Source organism: Eutrigla gurnardus (assembly GCF_963514095.1).
Source record: "Eutrigla gurnardus genome assembly, chromosome: 16".
Classification (NCBI taxonomy): Eukaryota; Metazoa; Chordata; class Actinopteri; order Perciformes; family Triglidae; genus Eutrigla; species Eutrigla gurnardus.
In genome coordinates, this window is record NC_139927.1 from 11357661 (window position 1) to 11383952 (window position 26292).

General features: G+C 40.7%; 2 protein-coding genes across 2 annotated transcripts; both read left to right on the plus strand.

Moving 5' to 3' along the window:
- Nucleotides 1-2936: 2936 nt before the first annotated feature.
- Nucleotides 2937-17230, plus strand: tagapb (T cell activation RhoGTPase activating protein b). Its single transcript, XM_084030136.1, has 14 exons — nucleotides 2937-3062; nucleotides 4053-4132; nucleotides 8697-8867; nucleotides 9929-10093; nucleotides 11865-11906; nucleotides 12373-12457; nucleotides 12557-12610; nucleotides 12874-12937; nucleotides 13102-13253; nucleotides 13507-13668; nucleotides 14163-14272; nucleotides 14606-14792; nucleotides 15009-15090; nucleotides 15491-17230. Exons 1-14 carry the CDS (start codon nucleotides 2988-2990, stop codon nucleotides 16636-16638), a joined length of 2577 nt encoding a protein of 858 aa, XP_083886262.1. The 5' UTR covers nucleotides 2937-2987; the 3' UTR covers nucleotides 16639-17230.
- Nucleotides 17231-20049: 2819 nt separating this feature from the next.
- On the plus strand, nucleotides 20050-24917 carry rsph3 (radial spoke head 3). Its single transcript, XM_084030634.1, has 8 exons — nucleotides 20050-20289; nucleotides 20610-20691; nucleotides 20783-20924; nucleotides 21009-21154; nucleotides 21325-21528; nucleotides 22338-22500; nucleotides 22698-22784; nucleotides 24626-24917. Exons 1-8 carry the CDS (start codon nucleotides 20180-20182, stop codon nucleotides 24688-24690), a joined length of 999 nt encoding a protein of 332 aa, XP_083886760.1. The 5' UTR covers nucleotides 20050-20179; the 3' UTR covers nucleotides 24691-24917.
- The last annotated feature ends 1375 nt before the right edge of the window (nucleotides 24918-26292 follow it).

A 26292-nucleotide genomic window follows, 5' to 3' on the forward strand; every position in this document is an offset into this window, starting at 1 on the left:
CACACACACACACAGATATTTGACATGTTTAGCCTGGCTTTGTGTATCTGCTGCAAGTTATGTAACATCCTGACAATAGGCCTCATTGATGAGTCTTTTCTCCATTGTTCAAATAAACAACGAGACTTCATTGCGTACTCATTTATGTGAAGAAGAAAAAAAATTCTGTAAAAAAGAAAGAAAGAAAGAAAGAAGATCAGAAAGTTATCAAAGGCAACACATCAGTCTGTTCAAAAGGATGTGTTTGGCCATGAGAAAGCTTTATAAAGGGGGGGTCACTCTTATTGTCCTTCCCTGCCAATTCAAACACACACAAAGGGAAGCTGTTAAAAATAGATCTAAGACATACTGGGAAATGGTTTACTTTGTAGTAATGATAAAACTTGAATAAAATTCACCCAGCAATGGCAGCAGACCAGACCAAACCAATAATGAAAACAAGTGACCTACTCTGAGTCTTTGAAAACTGGATGGAAACCATTAAATGTTCTAAACAAGACTTAAATTAGTCTTTCAGTACCAAGGCTAACTCAAAACACACACAATAAAGCGGTTTTGTCCAAATAATTGCACGTCAAGTGGAATGGAGACCTTGAATTTCTGTCTGTGACAACAACATTAGTATTAGTGGACAATAGCTCCCAATAGTCAACAGCTAGAGCCTCCAGCTGTTGACTATTTTTCTTTTGGCGCTCGAGAGGGGACTAGGAGTAGAAAAGCTTGCACCTTTGCAACGAAATTAGGCCGACTGAGGTGTTTCAGGCATCTGAACAGATATGGCTACCTTAAAGTCCACAAAAGCATAAATCCATCAGTGTTCATTTTAATTTAAATGACTGATTAGTTGACATACAACTAAAGGACATATACAACTAAAAGCAAAAAAAAATATGTAGCCATTCCTGCAGCACATTGTGTGACGAAAACAATACATTTTTTTCAATAGAGCAACGATCAGAGATTGAGAGGCAGGAGCCACGCCCACAAATAGAGACAGCAGAGGAAAACAACCGTGACACCTTCCTGACCAATGTGTCACGGTAAAAGCATTTTATATGAAAATGGTTTATTGTGTTATTAAGAGATTAGTGTGGCAATATTATTTTTGTGAGGATGGTGCCAGCAGAAAGATCAACATGTTAAGCTGCTGTGAGATTCCAACAAAGATATTACATTTCATCAGGAATAGTCTTTAGGCCTTAGACTCTAATACCACGTTGAATTGGAGGAGAGTGATACAGAGAGAACTGCATACACAACACCGTTTGTGGCACCAAGGCTCCCTATCCAGGAGACTGACCAATCTAAAGCTGTCTTCCTGCAAAACACTTAAGCTGCAGGCCATTATGAGACTTTCTGAGGAGAACTGCTGACTCTCTCTTTGTTACTTCTTTGTAATCATCCGAGCCATTGTTAACATTCAATTATAGTGCAGCTCTAAAGATGAAGTGTTAGTCAGTATAATAACATTAATACCAGTCTCCAGGGAGTTAATGTGCAGGAAGTCAATCATCCTGCAAGTGTGAGCTGTACTCTTTCATGTCTTTTGTGGACAACAGCTGGAAGCAACCCTCCCATGCAGAATAAAGTTGGAAATGCGAAAGTAACAGCTGAGTAGGCCATTAATGATTCTAGTGGCCCTTATGAAAGGCTCTCATGTAATCAAGATATAGCGGTTTTATTCAAAGTGTTTCATTTTGTCACAAATTCCACCTAGTCCTAGGTTGTTTGTTATCTGGGTTTGTTTACAAAGTGTAGATTTCTCTCCTGTCATTTCAGATCCAGCCACTCCCTCTTGCCATGCTATCAGCTCGTTCCCCCGCCCATCTCCTTAGCTGCAGCCCATTCAATCGTTATTCCCTCAGTATTTATTCAGGCCATTTCCCTTTGTTCCCTGCCAGATTGTCTTGTGAATTTGTTTGCCTGTTGATCTCCTGGTTTTGGACCCTGCCTGTCGACCCGAGTAAAGAACATTCCTTTTTGAACACTGTTTCCTGTGTCGTGCTTGTGGCTTCTCCTCGCCAGTTCTGTGAACGTGACACATTTTCAGAGTCAATGTTATATATTCCTCAATATATAGTATAGTATAGTATATAAAGTAAAAAATGTCACATTGAAGGACATTGAATAACTGCATCTTACGTCATAATAATATATATTTTCCCCCTGAAATGCATTACAACTAAAGTAACGAGCAAGTTTGGAAAATGTAAGGAGTAAAAAGTGATATTTGTTTTAAAATGAAGGAAGTTAATGTTAAGTTCTATGAAAAATAAATACTCAAGTACTTATGTACAGTAATTTGTACTTTGTAACTTCCTGCCTGTTTTCCTTCCCAACACACTTAATGTTCATCCTACCTGTTTAAGAAAGGCAGTCTCTACCTTTTAATGTTTTCCTGTGTGCTCATTATATTGTTCATGTTGCTGTAAGTCAAGCCCTTCAATTATATGAGGGCAATGCTTTATTTGGCCTTAACATAAAAGTACTTCTTTGTGTGTGTGCGGCTATTCATCTAGAGGAGGGGGGATGGGGAGAATATGGGGAACCCTGTTTTTCAGAGGCCCTGGCAGTCACGGCATCTCACCCTCGTTAACCTAGAAATGGGGACGAGGCGACAGGCCCTGATGGGACGCACGGCCCCCTCATTATTGGAGGAAGCTGCCCCACTGGAGCAGAACAGGACAGACTGTGATGGAGGGATACAGGGAGAGATGTATACTGTCTTTTTTTTTTTTGGAGGAGGGGGGGCGATGCTAGGCTCAACAACCCCCTCTCCTATTCTGTGTGCCAGCCAAGCCTCTTTTGTTGTAATCCTCATTAGCAGCATTTAGAAAAAGTTGTTCAGCAGGACATGAGGCGTCACGGCCGCATCCCTGTTTCGTTCACTGCGGAGCCATTAAACGGCTTCTCATCTACTCACACCACGACACAAACCAGCAGCTCAACACAGCAGGCTCGTTAAGGACTTTCTCGGAGAAGTCAGCATGGACTCTCCAGGTTATGGGGTTGCAGCAACGAGGAGAGGAAGCTATGATGATGCTGCAGCCTCGCTGCGACCTGTGAGTATTGATCTACCACTGAGAGTCTGTCAAGCTCAAGAAAAAGGAGGGAGATACAGTATAGAGTATGAGATAATCACCTCATGTTGTTTCACTAATTGGATGAAGTAAAAAAAAAAAAAAAAAAAGGTATGTTCTGTTAATGAGTTCTGTTAATGAGATGTCTAGTGGTGTAGTGGATGGTATACAAAGGTATACAGGGTCTAGTCACCTCTTTTTCTGGCTGTTTACAGACAATACACCCACCTATCACCTAATAGGTTGGTATGGGAATGAGTTCAAGTGTTAATTATGGAGGGGATTACCTTTGGTCTCAAGTTGCAGATGCAAAGCATTATCTTCAACATAGCCTACACATACTAAGACCAGAGAATCAATCATTTATTTATGCTATACTTTGTTTATACATCTGTGGGGGAAAAAAAAAATCTGCTTTCCAAAGTTACATTTCCTGGTTTGTGATTGGAGTCACCTGCACATGCCTGTTCAACATTTGTTAGTTCAAATAATGAGTACCCTGGGGCGCCAGGATAGCACAGTAGTAGAGGCAAAAATGGCCTAAAAATATAATATATGCTTGATTGGCATTGAAAAGCTCTGTGGCCTCCAAATAGGTAAATATGAATAATGGAGTGAGGAATGAAAGATTAGCCAACGGCTGGTACTTTACAAACAATAGCAAACCGCATTGAATATTAATCCAGTAATTTTCCTCTTTCAAAACTATATTCAGCAGACAGAAACATGAGTCATTAATTCTTGGCAATGAAAAATGATTATATATGATTATTTATTAGGTCTTGATTTAAGCACAAGGTTTACTTTACACTAGGACATGTGTAAGTGTAAACATTATGCTTTGGGAGATGCTGTTGCTAATGTTAAAGTATTTGAACATCACATGAATGAAATTAATAAATAGCACTATAATAGTTACATAAATGTAGATGTATGTAGTTTCACTAATATAAATGCTCTGTTTTCTTACAGCATCTCAGACACTTGGCTCAGAGACGACGCTCGGCCCCCTCACTGGTCTTCGGAAAGGCGTTGACATGGTCTCCTATAAGGTGAGTTCATGTTTTTTTTATAGCTTTTTCCATCCATTCAACATTTGCTGAACATATACAATCATTTTCTGTAATGTGCCTAATTTACTCCTTACAGAGAATGGCACGTACGATCGTAATCCTCATGGCACAGGGATTGCTTTATTGATTGACTTGTCAAATTATTTTATTTTATATATTTTTTCAAATTGATTCGTTTACTTAATCTTAGATAAGTTATTTCCTGGTCTAAATTAAGGTTCAAACCAGTGGCTCCAAACCTAGATAAATATGTTTGGTCTCAACATGTTTAACAAGTTAAGAAAGATGAGGGGAAAAACACATATACAGTATCTGTGACATTAAAAAAAACATATTTTTTTCAGATATTTCACTTGATTTCTCTGTGAAATTTCTGTCAACTTGTGAAATACCAGGTTTTTTTTTTTTTTTTTTTAAGAAATCTTTATTCGAAACATTAATTTTAATGAGAAAAGAAATCCCATTTTGCCTTAAGGCGGATTTTCTTTTAAGGTCCAAGAATCTAAACTCTTGGAAATCACTGCTTTAGACTGTAGGCAATGTCCTTCATTTGACACTGATGAGTGAGTGAGATTGTTACATCAATTGTCATTCCACCGTTTTTATGTAAGTGTAGTTCACACCACACGACTTTTGCACAAATTTCCCCACCAGCTGACAGTTTTGGGGGCTCCCCGACAAAAACCCCAGATCAGGGGCAAATCCGTGCTGCTTTGAGTAGACTAGCAGCTCACTGAAGCATCACAGTGATTTTCAGTCAGGGAGCCAATGGGAGGAGTCCCCCGTAGCTATAGGAACAAAAGGTTTTTTCATCAAAGTTGTGGAATATACACAACACTTTCATCTACATAGGGAACATAGTAAAGAGATGTTGAAACACATGATGCATCATGCGTGTTGTGGTGTGTACCTGGCTTAAACACTTTTGCCTCTTCTGGCCTCCAGATGGCAGCACGTAGGAATACGATCTCAAATCTCCTCATTTGTCTTCACAGTGTAGCACTTCCCCCTCCCCACCATGCTCCCACCACGTGTTGAACAGACACATACAGTTATGATGTCACCTCAAAATGACCCTGCAGGCCACACAGCACACACTCTGTTCAGGCCACAAGCACAGATGTCCCTGTGGGGGATTTACAGAGCTCAAACTCCTCACTCACAACACCCAGAGAACAGATTTCAAATGGTTATCTCAAGGAAACCTCAGTCACAGGTGGTCATGTTCAGTCCGCTACCGTGAGAATGTTTTCAGACTCACACTGACTGCATTTGGCTTTTAGATTGTGTCTAAAAATGAGAGAAAAGCTGTAAAAATACCAATAATTGGTATATATATAATAGTTTTATTTATTTTATTAAATCATCTTGCGACCCTATGTGTTGAGCTAGGTATCAGATAGGATGTCCCGACCTGGGCTGTCATTTTGATATCATCATATAGCGACATATTACATTACAATTTAATTAATTCTAGGGCAAAAACAAATGAAGCACTTCCCTGTCCGAATTGAAATTGTATAAGTGTTGAGAAAGGTTGGAAAGTGTATTTAGATCTCCATCTTCAATGTGAGAAAATAACACTATATAATTAACACTATTATATATGCTCCCGGGCTGCACGGTGGTGTAGTGGGTAGCACTCTCGCCTCACAGCAAGAGGGTCCTGGGTTTGATTCCCGGGTCGGCCCGGGTTCCTTCTGTGTGGAGTTTGCATGTTCTCCCCGTGTAAGCGTGGGTTCTCTCCGGGTTCTCCGGCTTCCTCCCACAGTCCAAAGACATGCAGGATGGGGATAGGTTGATTGGTGACTCTAAATTGCCCGTAGGTGTGAATGTGAGCGTGAATGGTTGTTTGTCTCTACATGTTGGCCCTGTGACAGACTGGCGTCCTGTCCAGGGTGTACCCTGCCTTCGCCCAATGACAGCTGGGATCGGCTCCAGCCCCCCCGCGACCCTGAATACAGGATAAGCGGTAGAAAATGGATGGATGGATGGATACATACTCCCTGTAATCTATGTTCATTCATGTGTGTGAATGAGAGGAACATTATAAAGCACTTAGCCCGGTATAAAGGTACTATATGCGTAAATGCTGCCCATTAACCATTTCGTATTCTGGCCTTTCTTCTCCTCTTCTATATGTGATGATTAACTCTTTGACCTTTAAGGGTTATTGCACTAGTCGCATAAAGACCCCCAGAGCATATAGTGGGCGAGTCCATCAAAGCCAATAAGAGAAATGTCAGACACGTCCCACTTTCAACACCTCCACACACACACACACACACACACACACACACACACACACACACACTGTGCATTTCCTCAATGCAGGGGACTTTGTGTGGGTGGTGGTTTCAGAGTGGTGGGACTGCCACTGACGTATAGAAAGTTCCTCACCACCGTCCAAAAAAAAACCACGACGAGGATAATTAGCTTCAAACATTTAGTTCTTATTATGATTTCTTTATCAGAACATTCCCCCAAATGTTAAACACAACAACCAAACAACACAAATACTACAAACACGTTCCAATGATAAGTGGATGCAGTGCGATACAAGTAATTGCAGTGATTAGTCAACACAGGACCCCTGAGGCCTAATTAGCACCCAAATTGTGATTCAACAGTTTGAAACACTGGTAATGAAATATAATTTTTCCACAACAATAACTAGGATCATTAAGGATTAATTAAACGTATTATTAATTAGAGCCTGATTATTGCAATATGATTGTTAGTTACATTCAAGTTTGACATCTTGTTTGTCTGTCTGTATCAACAAGTTTATATAAAGGCAATACAATGTTATTTCCTATTTATTTTTTATTTGTTTATTTTTTGAGCCAAAATGAACATTTACCCCTACCATTTATGTTTTTTTTACACTTTATTATTATTATTTTTTTGTTTCCTTTGGCTGGCAGGAAAGCTAAGCTAATGGATATTAAGGTATATAAACCAGAATGATTAAGTTCTACTCAAATTAAAAAAAACAGTACATTTATGTAGTGGTTCATGTTATTAGTGCCTTTTTAAAGCTTTTACAGCTTAATGACTTCAATTATATATATTATGTTGTTCTTTTCTGGTCACCGCCAGTTGGAGTTGTACTCATTTTGTTTGCTGGTATTTTCTGTGTCATCTTCAGTGGGCCAGAAGGATAACAGGGGAATTATCTCTGCTGCAACAATTTGAATATCTGCCCTGAACCCAGAGTCTGTGGGAAGAGCGATGACCAAAATTGGTTTCATAATCATTCATATCAAACAACTCTTGTGATCTTGTGTTTGTTCACCTTGTCTTGTGTGTGTTGATTTAGTGCGTTTGCTAACATGATCGTGTTGCAGTAAAATATATAATAAAACTAAAATAAATGGCAGATTATTTCATTGTTAGATATCAAATAATTAGTCAGAGAGGTAAAGACTGGTGTGAAATATCCTGTGGGAAAGGAGGTAATTCCCTGACTGTTTACTGTTTTATTGTGTTTTGCTGTTGCTGAGTTAATACCAGTGCGTTATTAAGATGTCTCTAAAGAACTCATATCAGGTTATTGACATGATATTTACCTGTTAGGGTGGGTGATGCTGTCACACACAGAGCTGACATTTTAAAATTAAAACCTAATGCCGCGCTCAATGTGGTATTTGCAGGGATTCGATTTGCCATATATTTGTTTTACAAAACGAATGGGGGCTTTCTTCAGGTCGCTCTTCAGCCACCCGAACACAACAGCAGTGACTTCTGCCTGTTGATTTTTTGCACAGCGTCTTCACTCTGTGTTTGGTGGTTTTTCGACATGACACCTGCAGGAGAGATGCAGATTTGAGGAATTTGTACTGATTTAATCCGGTAGCCTATAATGTTTTTTTGTCTGTTGTTTTTTCAGGACAAATAACCAGATAAGTGCTCGTGGTGATCATGGTCCAGGTCAAGTGCTCATGTGCTTTCTTGGCAAGAATTAGTTGAGCAGATCAATACCATTGTTTTATCTGTAAGATACACATTAAACAGCCAAGTGTAAAAACAACAAGGTTAAAGGTATAATTGGGCTGCATTATTTCAAGATCCGGCACCTTTCCGGCAGCTTTGTGAGGAGGTGCGGATGTGTTCACTTGTGCTTTCGAATGTAATCGCTGTAAAAACAAAAAAATCAGACAATAACATTTTGCTCTTCTGATTCAAGCCTTTTTTCTCCCAAACGGTGGGGGCCTCTCTTTATTCAAACTCAAGATTACTCATCCTCATCTCCTTACACAAGGTCAAAACAGTAACAGTCACATGCTCGCAAAACTACCAGACTACTTGATTTCTGCTGCTTTCGTACATATGAGAGTCCTATAGAGGAAGAAGGCAACTAAATGTTTCCCCCCATCATTGAAATATTTGGGTTTAAAGATGTTGCTTCTTTGAATCCCATTCCTATCAACCAAGCACTGATTCTTGTTTAGTTCAAGATTTGTGACAATACCTATTTCACATACGTTGGACAATGTGGCTGTGAGTTGTCCCGGTCATCCTGTGGATCTCCCTTCCTCAGAGAGGAGGCTTCCTGCTGGGTGTCCGTGGAGCAGAGTCCATTCGTCCTCGGCCTCACCAGTGAGAACGGAGAGCTGCTGCTGGACGAGTGCGTTCAGGTCACCGAGGGCTCCAAGACCAAGGAGAGACACCTGTTCCTCTTCAGAGACGTCATTGTCTTCGCCAAGCTCAAGTAAGAAGAGTAGAGATCGTCATATATCCCAGAAAGAAAAATCAAATGGTGTTCAAGGAACAAAATTACGCCACCGGGGAAACTACTGGCTCAACTGATCCTAAAACTGATTGAATATATAAAAAACCTAAAAAAATAGGAAGTACAGCTGTTAGTGTATTTAAATAATGTTACGTTGTCACATATTTTCACAGTTGGACAGTGAAAGGGGAAGCAGAAACAAAACTTGTCTCACTATTTGGACTGTTGGGGAATCTCCCAGCCTCAAAACTGTTTGTATTTAGTCCCTCACTTTAGGTACGTTGAAGAAAGCTTGGTGTTTTCCTCCAAGTGGAATCACGTGAGGGGTAAAAAAACGATGCTTTTCTCAAAATCTAATTTCAACACGTCTTTAGCTGAATCTGCGACAAACAAAATATGTAGTTTCACTTTTAAACGCTGCCTCGTTAGTCCCACGAGCGAGTGTGAAATCAACCTTGAAGTACGCATACAGAGACATGATTATATTACTTATTTATTTATTTATTTACAATAATTACAATTAAAACCTTCCTTTCCTTTTTTCCTGTTGGATGAAAACAACACAATCTAATTTCTACACGAGATGATCGAACAGAACAAATTCATAGAATCAAGCTTTTGCTCACTTTTAGTCAGAGTACAGCTGTTTGTCAAAGCTGGTGGAAGTTTTATAGCTCTTGAGTGGGAAGACGCTCACACACTCATCTGTGTACGACAACCTGCCCACTGTTCCTGTTGGTGGGACTACAGTACGGTAGCGTAAACACACTTTGGACTCCCCTGAGTCTATAATGAATAAACATTCATGATTGGAAATAAGACTTCTTCCTGGCCCTGAAACTCACTTATCAAACCATTAACTGTAAATGAAAGTGTTTCCCATCACTGTACATCGTAGAATGATAGTGATTCCTCTTCATATCTGACCGACTGAAGAGGGACAGACCTTTGTGGAACTGAAACCTGCATTTCATGTTTAAAGAAAAAGCTGTGGGAGATGGAACCAGACAGGACTCTTTAGATGTCCCTTCTTTCTGCAGGTCGACGACCAGCTACCGTGTGAAGCACAGGGTGAGCCTGGAGGACATCTGGCTTCACGGTTTTGAAGATGAACCCGAGGAAGAGGAGGAAATGCTGGGAGATATTGACCTCAGAGTGACCCTGGTCTTGGCCTGGGAACTCACTTTTTGCCTGGTGTGTTTTGGGTGAGCAGACACGCAGCAGATGACTCGCACACAAGCAGCGTTGAGGTTTTTGATTCACACGTGCTTGCGTGCCTGAATTCCACTCGCACAAAGCATGATGGCGCTCATATGTGTCAGTGAGGATCCTCAGCTCTGTTATTCTTCCTCTAACTGCTCTTTAATCTTTCTTGGAGATGATCGATTCTAATCTTTTTTTGACTAAAACATGATTAAAAACAAATTAAATGTCATTTTTAATTTTAGTCATTTTAGATCTCACAAAAAAAAGATAAAATCTCATCAACAAACGCAAACCGAGAGTGCAGCTAAGTTTGCAGAGTCTTTGCTCAGTCTGTGTTTGTTACGGAAGTAACCTTCAGTGCTTTATTTTTCTTCTCTCTTTCTATATTTATTGAAATATATATATATATATATATATATCTTGGAAAAACCCAATTTTGTGGACATTTTTACACAATGTGCAAAATCCCAAATTCCAATGAACCGAATTAGCTCTATGTATCGCACGCTGTAGCTAATAATTCACTTCTCATCATGTTTTTTTTACAAACCCAAGATGTAAGGATTAGTGAGTTTTAGAGGTGCTGGATTTCATGACCTTCTGTCAAAGCCAGGCTAGCTGTTTCCCCCTATTGCCAGTCTTTGTGCTAAGCTAAACTAAGCTAAGCTAAGCTAACTGGTGCTGACTGTATTTTCAGATGAGAGATTGCAATCAAATCATCAAACTCAATTTTTGTAAGTTGTAATTTTCCCTAATGTTGATCAAACCCTTTATAGGTTCCTTTAAATGTTTGTTTTCATGTCAGGTAGAACTGCAAACAGACACAGGCTTAGTGTTTCTTATTTTGCCGTCCACTTTTTCCGTCTGACGCTGTTCACGGAATATTCACACATGTAGTAAATGGTCATGCGGCCTTCATGGAAACAGGGAAGTGACAAAGAGAAAGTCGGCCCTGTAGCATCACAAGACAAGAAGTTGCTAAATAGGAAGTGCGGATTTGGCCAGTTTACCAATTTTCATGTGAGGGGGATTTTCATCCGACAACTCCTTCTACAAATACTGGCCTTTACAATAAAGATGAAGTGTGGGAGAAACGCTGTGTCATTCTATATAATGTCAACAACTAAAACGAGGGAAAGGCTCAGTAAATGTCGTGTCCCTCATCAAAGGCAGTAAATGGCACCAGTAGAGAAATGTGTTCACTGACTCCCACGTTTCTCGCAAAGTAATTAATGAAAACCATGAAACATGTTGTTTGTATTACAAGAAGCTGGGTCGGATTTGAGTTGTCATTTGTTTTCTGAATATGATGCTTTGTCTTCAGTAATGATTCGGCGCGTGAAAGTTTCCTTCTCACTCACATGGAGGAGAACATAAAACGAGAAATCATATGCTCACTTGTTGACACATTATGCACTCAATGGATGATACGGCATGCTGCCGCCATCGTGAACAACAGGTTGTGAAAAAGTGAAGCCCTTCAGGTGCGAATGTGGGCGCGCGTGACTGTTTTGTTGTCGTGTTTCCATTGCTGGCCACCACGCAGTCGCAACAAGCAAGCGTCGTTTAGGAGGAGGTGGAAGGTGTCTGGTTAGGGGGCCCGCCGTGACGCCACTTCCTGTTCCCATGACTGCGTTACAGTTTCCACCAGAGTTGTTAAAAGCAGCCGTGGGTGCACGCTTTCTCTCAGTCCTCCCACTGTATCTGCCGGCCTCTCTGCTTCTCTCTGTGGATTAGTAACTCAAACCATGCTGTTATTTTTGCCCACAGCTTGCCTGAGGTGAAAGAACGCTGGTTAGATATCCTTCACAGGTAAGAAGCAACATCTCAGATTGGGCAATTTAATCATCTATATGTTATATATAGATGATGAGTGAGAGTTGGACAGTATTACAATGAAAAGCCATTTTGACCAATGTTGACAATATTGCAGCAGAGAGCACACATATCAGCTAACCAATATAATTATCAGTACTAGTCATTTTCAACTACAAAGAAATTATTTATTAATCAATATTTTAGAGAATGTGGTGTCCATTACAGCAAGATGAAATCTTCAAATAATTAAGAACAGTGTTCATTTTGTCTCTAATACTTAAAAATAATAAGTAAATATGGCATTTTATTGATCCACTGTTTCAAATAATAGACTTTCTGTTGGTTTTGTTCGGTCAAATTGTAGACAAAAAAAAAAAAAAAGTTTGAATACTCGGACTGAGGATGCAAAGAGTTTGGAAGCAAAACAAGTTGATTCATGAATATTTTTTCTTTGTCACAGAAACATTAAAGACGCAAAAGCGAGAGCTGGTTGTGCTTCTTCCTCTCCAGACGTCCTCATGAAGGTTTTGAGTGGCAACATCGCAGTAAGTCTCTCACTGCTAACTCTGCCAATAGTAAGCAAAATGTAAAAAAAAAAAAAAAAAAACACCCAAATAACCGTCTCTGTCTCTCTTTTATTTTAGACTAAAACTCTAACAGGAGGTGGTATGGAAGAACTCATCGAGTTTCCACTTTATGTAAGTAAAAACCCCATTTCACTGCCTTCTTGACGCATTAGACAGATTTGCTAAATGTGTAGAGCTTTTGAAATGCATACGCTGTAGCTGCAAACTAAAAATAGAGCTGGATCTGTATTCAAAATTTAAAAAATACATTTTTTTGTGATTGATTATTGGCGAGACTGTGGTGGGCGTGGGCGTCTCTTCTTTCCTATTCACGTGCTCATGTTCCTCTTGCGTCTAGTCATCAACGACTAACTTGTTCTTTATTTTGTTACCAGGGCAATGCAAAGATCTCTGCTGTGCCAAAGCAGACAAGTAACCAGGAGGACAAACATCCTGCTGGTGAGTTGTGACGCTGGCAGTTTAATTAATTGTGCCATGTGTAGAAATGAAGGATCAGAAAAAAGTTAATGAACCACTGATTAGAGTGCCCGAGTGGAGAAAACAGTTGGTTGCTTTGTTGTTTTTAAATTGTTGCATGAATGAATCTCTTCTGCTCCCATCAGATACCAAGTGGAACCTGGTGAAGAGGCTCAGAAAGGGCTCTAGTTTCATCAACAAAGCCAGCCGATCCGATCCTGACACCAAGGCTCAGCTGTTTGGACAGCCCCTCGTTAACATATGCCCAGACGAATGCTCACTTCCTAAACCAGTCACAGTAAGTCGACTTTCTACCACGAATGTCAAATGTCATTGTCACATTTTATCACTTCCTCTTGTCAGTAGTTCGTCTGAGGCCGTAGATGAACAGCTGATATGCTCGTATCCACAAAAACAAAGATTTGACATCTATATTTTCTTAGAGTAACGTTAGAGGAAAGGGTTATGTGCATGTTGATTAGTCTCATCATATATGGCCCGGCATGCTTCTGACTTTGTTTATGATAATCTCATGCCTCTTCAACCACCAGGACGTGCTGGTGTTGCTGAGGAAGAGAGGGCCGTCCACGGAGGGAGTGTTTCGTAAGCCGTGCAACAACAGGAACATGCGGGACATCAGGGAGCAGCTCAACAGCGGCCAGGAGGTGGACATGAAGGTCCAGCCGGTCGTCCTGCTCGTCGGGCTGCTCAAGGTACATTCCCATCCCGGTCCCATTTCACGTCACACCATCAATACACCTAGAGTGTTAACTCGATATACAGCCTCTACTCTATTAACTGCCATACCAAAACCACTAGAGCTGCACCTACGGCTACAAATACTATACTACCACCACAGCTGCCACCACAGTTACTCAAGTTAAAAACACCACAGTGTAGAAATACTCGGATACAAGTAAAAGTAGTAACGTAGCATAAAGTGGAAATACTCAAGTACCTCAAAATGAGTTACTCTCCACTACTGTACCACTACCTCCACCAGTATAGTAGTTTTATATTTAATCTGCTGTACTATAATCCACAATGTATATATGTATACATGTATGTGTACAATATGAGGTTATGTTGGTTCTCTCTCACACCCGATCCTAAAGACCAGCTCCAGTTAGTCTTAGTGTTACACCAGATCATTTATATTAATAAGCTCCGTGTCTCATCACCTTTCTCTCTCTCTTGTTTGTTGCAGAGTTTCCTGAAGGAACTTCCTGGCAGCCTGCTGGTATCTGTACTTTATGACAAGTGGATGACAGCTCTGGACAATGAAGACGCCCAGCAGAGAGCTCTGGAAATAAAAAAGTAAGCCATCGATACCTGCTAATAAGTCTAGACAGCGCCAATTATGAGTCTAGACAATCCCAATTTACCTGCAACTGTGACTCAGCTTGTACTTACATATATATATATGTGGATGGAAATCAGGTTATGTGCTTGTGTGGTGTAATGTCATCAGATGGGTATTTTGCACACCAAATGTTCTGCAAGCTGAACACAAACCACTTCTCTTTTTCTCTTCTTTTCGGTTTACAAAAAGGAAGAAACGTTGAATGAAAAAAAAAAAGTGCGGCAAGCTAATGTCTTCTTCCTGTTCTCTTTTTTTCCCTCCTCCCCCTCCCTCTACCCAACCGACAGGGTATTAGACGACCTCCCGGGGCTCAACAAACTCCTCCTGCAGCATCTAGTCTGCGTCCTCCATTGCATCCTCGAAAACGCTGACAGCAACAAGATGGACGCCTACAACCTGGCGGTGTGTATCGCCCCCACGCTGCTGCAGCTGGACTTCTCCACGCTGGATGAGCAAAAAGAAAAGATGAAAAAGGTAGCGAGACTGTGACGGATGTCTTTTTTTTTCACACTTTTGCTGCTTTGAAGCTTTGTGGTTTTTCAGCGCAGCATTCTCAAAAGGTTTCAAAGGTTGGCACAGACTTTGACTGTTTGCTGTTTGTTGGGTTAAATACTAATTTGTGTCTGTTCTGAACATCATCTTTAATATTTTTAGATACGTTGTACTTATCAGGCCACTCTTTTGTTGCAGGTCACAGACTTAACTCAGTTCCTGATTGAACACTGTGAGATACTTGGAGAAAATATCCCAAATCTGCTGGATAGCGATGAAGGTACATTTGCACATCACTCAAATCCCCTTTTAGGAGTTGTACAAAAATAACTGAGGTGTGGAAACCTTAGGTTTGACTTTAAACCCAACCCTTAACAACACCGGCCTTCTCAATTTCGACATGATTTCTAGCTTAATAGGGAACAACAATTGTTACGTGGAATTGACAAAATGATTGGTAAACATAACAACAACATGTATTTCTGATAAATTAAATATAACGGGACATGGGAAAATGTCAGACCTTTCCTGGATCTCCTAAAAGTAAATAAATGAATGAATACATCATTTCCGTAGAGTGCCTATCTCTAGTGTTTAGTTGGTACTATCACAACTTGAGTAAATGAGAACATTGTAAAATGTATAGATCCTAATCAGTCCTTCCTTTTACCGCTCTGCAGACTCAATGTCCTCTCAGCATCCTGACTCTGCGTATGACAGCACCGACCCCGATGCAGATGGAGAGGCGGGAGAGAGCGCCAGCTCGACGCACGGAGAGAGAGGGTCATCTTCCTCTCTCAGTCCCTGCTGCAGCCGCTCCTCTTGGCCGGCTAATGCCGCCTTCGACACGAAGCCAGAATTCAACCGCCGCTGCTCTGAGCCAATCATCCTCCTCTCAACTAATCTCGAGAGCCTGTGCGGTCACTCCAGGAGCCATGACGACTGCTCGGCGGAGAGGGTGGCCTTCGAGGAGCAGCCTCTGAAAAAGCAGATCTCCGATGACTCCTTCTTGCTCAGAGGACGAGATGGACCAGCGCTGTCTTTTCCAAAGATGAGCAAGGGCTCCAACATGGATCCGCTGCCCTACAGGGCAGGTAACTGCTCATGCTCTTCCCTTGAGAGTGCTGCCTCTAATCAATCCGAAGGCTCTGTTTTCACCAGTTCCCCCGTGGGGTCACCAACCTGCCCCAGGAGAGCAAACACCACCACCCAACCTCTTATGGCCGCAAAGGCTCAGCAGGACGTCGCCAGGCCCAATTCAGAGGAGAAGAGGCGTTCACAGTCCATGAGAGTGGCCAGTAAAGTCCTTCTCAGGACCAGGAGCTTAGCGGCCTTCAGCAGGAGCAGCATGAGGAAAGACACACAGAAGGAGAACTCCTTCCCTTGTGAAACCCTCCAGGAGGACGCTCAGAGTGACGCAGATCCACCAGCCGAGCTTCTGCTTAAACCACGGCCTCTGTCGGCCATTGAAGTGTTTAAGCAGGTGGACAGCAAGCTGCCCTGCAGGCCTCCATCATACCGGCAGGCAGTGCAGCACGTGGGTCCTTCTCCGCAGTACGGATCAATGACTGTACTCGATGCCATTGAGCTGGAGAGGAGGTCCCGTCCGTCCTCTGTGAACTATGACTTCCCGCCTCCCTGTTCTGTCAATCAGAACCTTGACTGTTTTGCTCAAGCAGCACACGACCAAGCCAACGTGGTGCAGCAGCCCTTCCGCCACAGGGCGATGTCCGAGTCCGTGTCCGCAGCTCGCCGCGAGGTGGTGTCGCGGAGATGTAGCCAGCCTGTGTTTGAGGAATTTCCTTACGCCAAGGAGTCTTACGTTTGATTCAATTTCACAGTTCAGATTTTAGATGTACAAACATTTTTCTGAATTCAACATCAGTGGGCAAAGCCAAAGACTCTTTAAACGTCTAGTTAGAAACCTGGCAAGCTTCTTTTATTTTCATTCATTCAGACACAGGGGCATTCATAGGGTTTCTTTGTTTTTGAGGCTCTGCCCACTGAGCAGCTCTGTGTTACAGAAATGCTTGTATATGAAATTGAAGTCCATCCAATCTGTTCATTTTTCACGGTTTCACTTTGGATTGAAATCTGTGTGCCGCTACTGTGGTTGCACTTTCTCAGTAGTACTATTTAGAGTACAACATTTAAAATATATGTAGTTAATACGATAGATCTCTATCACAATGAAGCTATGAAAACTTTGGATATATGCTATGAGTTTTGATTTTCTATGTTTTGTTGAGCTATGTGATGTGTAGCTCGTTGAGCACAAGGTCTTGTTTTTCTGCTTCATGGTCGATCTTCTTCACCTTGCATGGTCTTTCTCTTCCACTACATTAAAGCACTTTTCTTGTAATATACTATGCTTTGTTTATTTGTATACTAAAATGTAAATAAAATGAGATAGATATAGATAGGTGTGTCTTTTTTTTAAGGGGGTCTTACAGAATGACTGATATGTTTTCACTAAAATGGGAGGAAAGAAAAGAAAATAGATGAAACGGGAGTCTCCTTTCTCTTGGATATTATTTAAAAAATGCATGTTACAAAACGAATGTTACGGTCCTGAATTGCTCCAAGGTAAAAAAAACAAAAAAAACGGCAGTAATAATGAGAAAATGAAGGGCGAGTGACTTGTTTGGTTCCACTTCTCTTTGCCCGATATGTTGTATAACAGAAGCTAACAGGCGTCATTAAGAGAGCGGCATGTTCTGGCACACATGCTGAAACAGAAGGAAACCAGACGAGGTCACATGGGCGGATTTGGTTTTTCTCTGAATTGCTGTTCTCATCTCTGACTGCACAATTAGCCGATGCCATGTCCCTTCCTTCCTTTCTGACGTGTTTCAACACATAATTTTCTTTATCTTTCCACGTGATGAAATGTCTCTGATCTATCAGTTACACAATGCAAAACACACACACACACACACACACACACACACACATATATATATCTTTTTTAGGCCAATATATGCACGTGGATCTTATTCTCTGTAAAGAAAGTTGTAACAACAAAAAAAGTAAGTGAAGGAACATGAGTCACCAGTTCATATCTGCCTGCAGAGAATCTGCTGAAAGACCTTTGCCACATACTGCAGGCAATTTCCAAGCCGACTTAATCAATTCATTTTTAATGAATTACGAGGCTCCCAAAGACCTCGTAATCAACAATTTGGTAAGCCGGAGCTTTTGAGTTGTGATTTTTAGAGAGAAGGGTTGCAGCATATGCACTGCAAACGTTTTTTTGTTCTGTTCCAGCAGTCACAATGAACATATTGTACACTTCATCACTTCATAACCTTGTGGCTTGCAGTCAACACTAATGAGGAGAGGCTAACAAAGTGGCAAGCTGAATGGTTTACCCCTTGAAAAATGCTTAATAATTTGTGACGGCTGAAGCATAAACAACATAACATGCAACGAGGAGAGCGAATCACAGCCCTTCAGGACAGAAAAAAACGCTGCACTCGTCTGAGTGGACGCCTGTTGAAAAAAAGATCAAAAGCACACGATGGAGCTCCAACGTCATCTTCCAATAATTGGCTGTTTGTGTTGGGAATTGAGTAATTATGTAACAGTAGGAGTAGTGGTAGCACCAGAGTTAGTGTTGATAGTAGTTGTCGTAGAAGTACTAGTGTTATTGTATTCGTATTAGTGGTAGTAGTGACAGTAGTGGTAGTGTCATGGTAGTGGTAGTGTTGCTGTAGTAACAGAAGTAGAAGTAGAAGTGGTAGTGATGGTGGTGGTAGTAGTGCTAGTATAGCAGTAGTAGTAGTAGTAGTGGTAGGGTAGGGGTATAGTACTAGTAATGGTAGTGCTGGTGGTAGTAGTAGTAGTAGCAAGAGTAGCAGTATAGTGGTGGTGGTAGTAGTGGTAGTGGTAGGGTAGCAGTAGTAATAGTAGTACTAGTAATGGTAGTGCTGATGATGGTAGTATATCAGTAGTGAAAGTAGCAAGAGTACCAGTAGTAGTGGTAGTAGAAGTGATAATGGTAATGGTAGTGTTTGAGTAGTAATAGTAATAGAAGTAGTAGTGGTAGGGATGGTGATGTTGGTGGTAGTGTAGCAGTAAAGTAGCAAGAGAAGCAATAGTAGTAGTATAGCAGTAATAATAGCAAGAGTAGCAGTAGTGGTGCTGGTACCATATTGGTAATTTGTTTAAACTATTTTGACTGTTATTGATCCAGTGTGTCCTGTTACATCACAAATCAAACATGCAGAAACTAAACGGAAATGCCAGTTCAGTCATCACTCTGCCAGAAGAGCTCTCTCACCTTTGTACTCTCAAATACAGCGCAGTGTTAAATTGCGGTGCCCTATTTTTCTCTGACACTTTCAGAGTTTTCGTGGAGCTGAAATGTTCTCTGTGGTTAGCATCACCTTGACTTGAGTTTCTGCTCTCCTTTACGAAATGCCTCGCACCGCCCACATTCCAGTGTCGCATTTGAGCAACACAAACATGTTGTGCAGAGCTTTGTTTTGTAATAACCTGCACTGCTACTTAATTAAATAGGATGCAAGTTTGTTTCTTGTTTTTGTTTCTTGCTCTAAAGTTCTCTCATGTAACTTATAACTGAGTGCAGTGGAAGATTTACTTTGTCACCTTTTGACTTTTTCTAATAAACATCTACAAAATTCTGCTATGTGAGATTGTATCATAATATGTAAATAGTTGAATATATTATTATTAAAGTCGCAGTCCGCAACATTTGTTTGATCATATTCACTGAAGCCGACACTATGCTCCAATAGAACAACATAAATCATCCAGTTTTAGAAAAACACAGGCGTGTGCACATGCCACAGATCCCACCTCCCCCCTCACGCATGTTACAATATCACAGGCACACGCCTCAAGCTAGGCATACGCTAAATGACGTTAGCATTTGCTATCTACGAGTACGTTAGCTAGCCTACCTCTGTGTAGCGTGTTCTCCATGCCGTTTATCGATGAGAGAAGACACGGGCGCGTTCATAGAATCTGGTGCACTTTTGCTGTCAAACTGCGACTTGTCGACTGCGACTTTAACATTACTATTAGTGGTAGTAGGGGTGGGAGAAGGGGTAATAATACTATCAGTGTTATAAAAAGTACTTGTAGAAGGAACAGTTTTAATAATGCCACTAGTAGTAGAGGTAGTTTTTGTATTGTAGGTTAATAAAGGGCTGAATACAGGATAAGCGGTAGATGATGGATGGATGGATGGTTTATAAAGGGAGTGACGTAACGGCCCTATTCCACTTCCTGGAGACAGTTGCTACAACGGCAGTTCGTCGTCGCCTTTCCGCTAACGAACATTAACGTTAACTAGCTAGCTGTTACAACTAACGAAACGGTTAGCGGCAGTTTCTGACACAAACATGTCTTTTGTTCCACGCAGCCAGATAAGTCCAGACGGATGTTACGTCTTTGCGAGTCGCCCCAGACCGGTTGAAGCCCGCTGCAGACCCAGGGAGCCTCCGCCACAACAGTACGTTTGTTTGTTTTGCTAAAGGTGCTAAAGTAGATTTAGCGTTAAACGAAGGCATATAGCCACCAAAGCTAACGTAACTTTCATAACACTTTACACACATTCACAGTGTTAGGACAGTTTTAGAGGCAGCAGCTGCAACACTACACGCCAATAACGTGCTATACTGATTAAATATATGCAGTGATGTCATTCTGCACAATGAGCACTGGAACTCTTCTGAAAAACATGTCTCTAATTGTTAAACTGAAAGATAGCAGCACATGAAGCAATGAGCTCACTGTACGACTGCATTCCTGTGTGTTCCCCTGGCAATGCAGGACCCACGGTAGTTATGGTAACGTGATGTATGACCGCCGTGTTGTCAGGGGAAATACTTATGCCAGACACATCATACCAACTGTAAGTATGAAATATCCATTTGATCTTGCTTGGTAACTGGTGGGTTTGCTTTTATGTCTAAAAAATTTGTATTATCACCAACCTTCGACAGACGGCTCAGCCGAACCCTGTTGAAACACAAAGACGACAGGATAGCAGGAGGAGAGTCGTTGCTCGACAACATGACAGGGACCAGTTGGGAGCCAGGACTCCTGAGGCCCTGCAGGGCAGAAAACACATTGATGTGCAAACAGGTGATCTGCATTGCATTCATTTCAATTATGAGTTTGTGAAATGTGCTGTCGGAAACCAAAGTTCTAATACTCTTTTACATTCAGAGCTATATCTTGAAGAACTGAGTGCAGTTGTGGTGACTGCAGCTGTTGAGTGCCAGACTGATGCTTTCATGGACAGACCAGCAACCCCACTCTTCATACCCACCAAATCTGTCATTGATGTTGAAACCCAGATAGAGGAGGGAGAGGTCAGTAAGCCACGTGGGAGGTCTGGACACTCTTTTCCATTCTTGATAGCCTTTACACAGTTGTAGTAATAAGTATGAGAGCCTAATTAAAAGGGGAAACTCCTTCTACACTTCTACACATACATTGCAGTTTGTGTATAAAATCACAATCACTACTTTTTGATCTGCAGCTGTTTGACTTTGACTGGGAGGTGCAACCAGTGCTGGAGTTCCTGGTGGGTAAGACAATAGAACAGTCTCTGCAGGAGGTGATAGAGGAGGAGGAGCTGGCCTCTCTGAAGGCCCAACAGAAGACCTTCCAAGAGCTCAGAAATAACAAGCTGGCAGAGGTGCTGCGCCTTCAGGAACAGGAGCGACGCCACAGTGAGGAGAAGGTGTGTCAATTATAGAAATTCCCTATTAAATCACAGAAACGTGAGCCTACGCGGCCACGGGGGTGCTCGTCAACAGCAGGGCGGTGATTTTTTTCTCACATGAAATATTTCTGTATTCATGTGTGTTCTTTGTGCTCTTCTCGCTGATGAAGAACTTGACAGTTTAAGTGTCACACTTCCATTAGTGGATATGTTGCCAGGGAGACGCTGTGGTCAGTAAAATCTGATCGTACCATATCTACATACGTAGTTTTATATCCATGGATCACACCATAACCTTATAGTTCTGATGAATGCAGCTACATTTGGAGCTACACTTCTATTGATTTATAAGTCAGTAGGTTTTTTTCCCCAACTTCAGATGACATATTTGTTTCATTAATTATTGTTACAGAAATGACTTGATTTGAGTCCAAGTTTTTTTTTGTGTTTTACAAATAATTTATCACTGACCTTTTTAGGAATAATCTGAATAATTTAGTAATAAGATCTATGAAATGATCTGTTTTTATAATATTGTCCTTATCTGGGTTGCTATGTGCTCGTCATGCTGTGATATCTTTTCACTGCATTTCCTAGAGAGCACTTGTGAAACAGTGTGTTCATACTTTAATCTAATCTTTTTTCTTCTTCTGAACTGAGTTCCTGTAGGTTGTGGTCACTTTGTTGTCTATTAAAAAATGGATGGCTGGATCACTAATTTGTGTTTCTGAGTGTTTCTGGTGCTATGTACTGGAGGATAGTGTGTCTCCTCAAAGAAAGAAAAACACACACACCAATGAACATTGTGAACTTTCCTCTGAACTCAGGAGCGTAGATTTGCCCAGCAGAAGAAGGTGCTGAAGGCAGAAATAGAGGTTGCAGAGAAGATTGCTTCCCGAGCTTTCACCCAGGAGTACATGGCTGACCTCGTACCGTCGGTCTTTATCTCGCTGAGGAGCCATGGCTTCTTTTCTGACCCTGTGGAGAAAGGTCAGCCTTCACTTCATTACTCTCCACTAACAATCTCTTTTCACTTTTACCCCCCCCCCCCCCCCCCCCCACATGAGGGTATCCCGCGGCATTAGATCAAATCTGAAGTGTGATCTGTGACTAGAAATATATGAGCTCAGTTTCTTTCTGCATGTGAAGATTTCGATAGTAACCTTTTTATCTTATTTGCTGTCTAGATATTGAAACAAATTTCTTCCCATGGCTGATGGCAGAGGTTCACGACTGTTTGGAGAAGAGATACACAGCAAGAAAGCTGCTGGACAGTAAGGGAATACAGTATATTGCACAAAATTACACACACACTGTGTTGGCTGAAATCTGTCACTACATAACATTATTTGATGGAAAAGGAGCAACAAGAATACAAGTCCTACACTATGGGTCTTACTACATGCAAGGACTTTTTCATAGATAATATTTTTCCTACTTTCACAGATTTGGCCAAAAAACACTCTATTTCTAAATCCAGTTTTTTCCGATATCTTCAGATACGCCACTTTATTCAAACCCATCGTTCCCTCAATTACCGGAAAGTTCAAACTTGGATGTCATACTAAAGATTCCCTTAACTTTGAAGGGCCAAATCTCTAATTTATATAATTCAATTATGTCGTTTAGTAGTGTATCAACCGAAGACATCAAGACAAAATGGGAGGAAGAATTAGGAACAGCCATTTCAGACGAGACATGGGTTAGAGCTCTTAGCTGTGTAAATGGAAGCTCTTCTTGTGTACGCCTCAATCTGATTCAATTTAAAGTTCTCCACCGTACTCACTATAGTAAGGCCAGACTTGCAAAAATATACCCTGAACTAGATGATACGTGTGATCGCTGTAAAGCCACTAACGCAGACCTAGCCCATATGTTCTGGACGTGCTCCAAGTTGGAAGAGTTTTGGAAATCAATATTTGGGATTTTGAATGTTGCTTTTGGCCTACATCTACAACCTAGCCCTTTAATGGCTATATTTGGGGTAAGAGGTAACGACACTGCAACAGCCACTAACAAGAAAAATGTTATTGCCTTTGCCACTCTAATTGCTCGAAGGAGAATTCTCTTGGAATGGAAATCCCAATTACCACCGAAGGCATCTGTGTGGCTTTCTGATATGATGATGTTTTTAAAAATTGAAAAAGTTAAATACTTTCTTAGAGGATCAACCGAAAAATTCAACAAAGTCTGGGACCCTTTACTGGTTTATTTTGACAAACTTGTCACTCTCCCCTCTCATTAGTATATAAGCGTTAACGTAAAGCGCAAACACTTTCATCTTAGGAGAACTCCCCCCCCCCCCCCCCCCCCCCCCTTTTTATTTTATTTATTTTATTTTATTTTATTTTATTTTATTTTTATTTTATTTTATTTTATTTTATTTTATTTTATTTTATTTTATTTTATTTTATTTTATTTTATTTATTTTATTTTATATATATATATATATATTTTATGGCACAGGGATTGTTAGGGTGGGATGGGGTTTATAAAAATATAAAAATGTAAATTGTTAAAATGCTACTGTTTCATTGTACATTGACACAAAAAGAAATGTTGCAACATGTGTGACAGTGTACATCTTGTCTAACAACCAATAAAAATACATGTAAAAAAAAGAATACAAGTCCTACCTGCCCCTATAATAGTTTTGGATCAAAACTGAAAATGGTCACTGCAGATGTGGATCAACAGAAATTCTTCTGAACTAGTTAATTGCCCAAAAATGTTCCACTGCTATGAATCTACTTTTAACATTTTGAGCTTTCCTGCAACAACAACAAAAAACCCCCCCCGTACATTACAGATACAAAAATAACCTTCTTCTGAGTTGTTCTCATTAACATATTGATAGACTGATGTTATAGTCCCTGACAGCTGAAAAGCGTTTCACAAGTCCTCCTCCAGGGGTCATCAGGTCATAGACATTGTTGGAGTGCCATCTAGTGGTTATTTTTAAACATAACAGAAGTAATTTATGTCAAACGTCAGAACAGACAGAAACGTCTTCATGCTCTCTCTCTCTCTCTCTCTCTCTCTCTCTCTCTCTCTCTCTCTCTCTCTCTCTCTCTCTCTCTCTCTCTCTCTCTCTCTCTCTCTCTCTCTCCTCCAGCTATCATCCATGATGTTGTCCAGAAGAGACAGGAGATGTTCGAAGCGCCGCAGACACAGTCGTAATTATTCACTGAGCAAGACAAGCAACTCCAAGCAACTCCCTTTAATAAAATAAAATGTTTCTTCTCCCTGAAGGGAATTTGTAAATTAGCTGAAAATTTTAATTGAGTTTTGTATGATCCTGTTTTGCACACTTTTACATTGTTTGTTTGTACAGTATGAAGAGAGATTGCGTAACTTTGAATGTTGACTTCAACAGTTTCTTCTGTGTTTGGGGTTTTGTGTTTATCTGCAATAAATAAATAAATATAGATTTGTTTTCATTGTGTTTATGGCTTATGGGGTTAGGGTTAGTGTTAGGGTTAGAGTTGGGGTTGTGCAATCTGATTAGCTCAGCCTGACCCTCGGCCGAGTCACTGACTTCCCTCTGAAGTTACACAGTGAAAAAGAAAAAATGTTGAATGTAAAAAAGGTGGTGGAGATGAGAAAGAAATGGGTGGCGTGGATAATTTAAGTAGCTGAAAAAAGCCTTGTGTAAATTAACAATGCACTCTCAGATTAATATTTAGGCTATCATGAGTGTATGCCACTATGTCATATACACTGTGCAAAAGATTGTTTCGATTGTGTAGTCAGTTGTATAACTACTATTGCAAAGGCATTATAAAAAATGTCAGTATAATAATGATAGGAACAAGAGACAATAGATATGAAAAGAGACATCTTCTAAAAACATGTTAGAATGCACCAGAATGTGGAAAATTACATCTACTTAATTGTAACATTTTCGGGGGGGGGGGACCCCCAGACCCCCCGCCTAACCAGGACCCCCCATATGCTGCTGACGCCCCTGCTTATTCTACCAGTAGACTAACTGAATGTGGAACAACAGACATATTGTTGAATTCCATTAAACTGGTAGTATACAATTTGCTGCCAACACAGAAAAAAGTGTTTCCTTAATGTTTTCTGCTGTAGCTTTAAGACAATGTTTCCATGTCTCTTATCTTTGACCTCATTGTGGTATAGTTTGTCAAAACAACACCTTTTCTCTCAGGCATTCAGCAAATGTGTCCCTTTTTTCAACTTGTCAGAACAAAGGTCCTGTCTGTCACAGAGTTTTCACAATACCTAATGCCGCAAATCTGCCAAAACAGAATTTTATCTGAAAGAGGAATGACTCAAAGAAGGAGAAATTAGTCACACGGGACGGTGGACAACAGGTTTAAAGGAATTTCAAATATCTAGAGGACCATTCAAATGCCTTCCAGTGAATTTGATCTATTTGCATCAGGCCATCGCTATACAAACAGTTCATTCAGATACCGTGGCAGGCAAATTTAACAATATTTTGCATTACTCTGACAGGCTTCTGAATTTAGCTCAAACAAAGCAACAAAAGCACAATTAAAGTACACACAAGTTTAAGATGAAGTCTATTTTATCATCTCCATTCTTTTAAAAAAAAATCAAGTTGGGGATTAAATTGTGTGTACTTTGTCGAATAAATTAAATAATAAATAATTATGAATTGTTATCCTGATGTATGCTTTTTAATTAATAGTCTTAAGTGCTTGTGAGCATGACGACGGCAGCGGTAACAATGGTTGGTCAAGTACTACAAAGTGGTAGGCAGGGCCGTCACATCACTCTGGTTTCGTATTA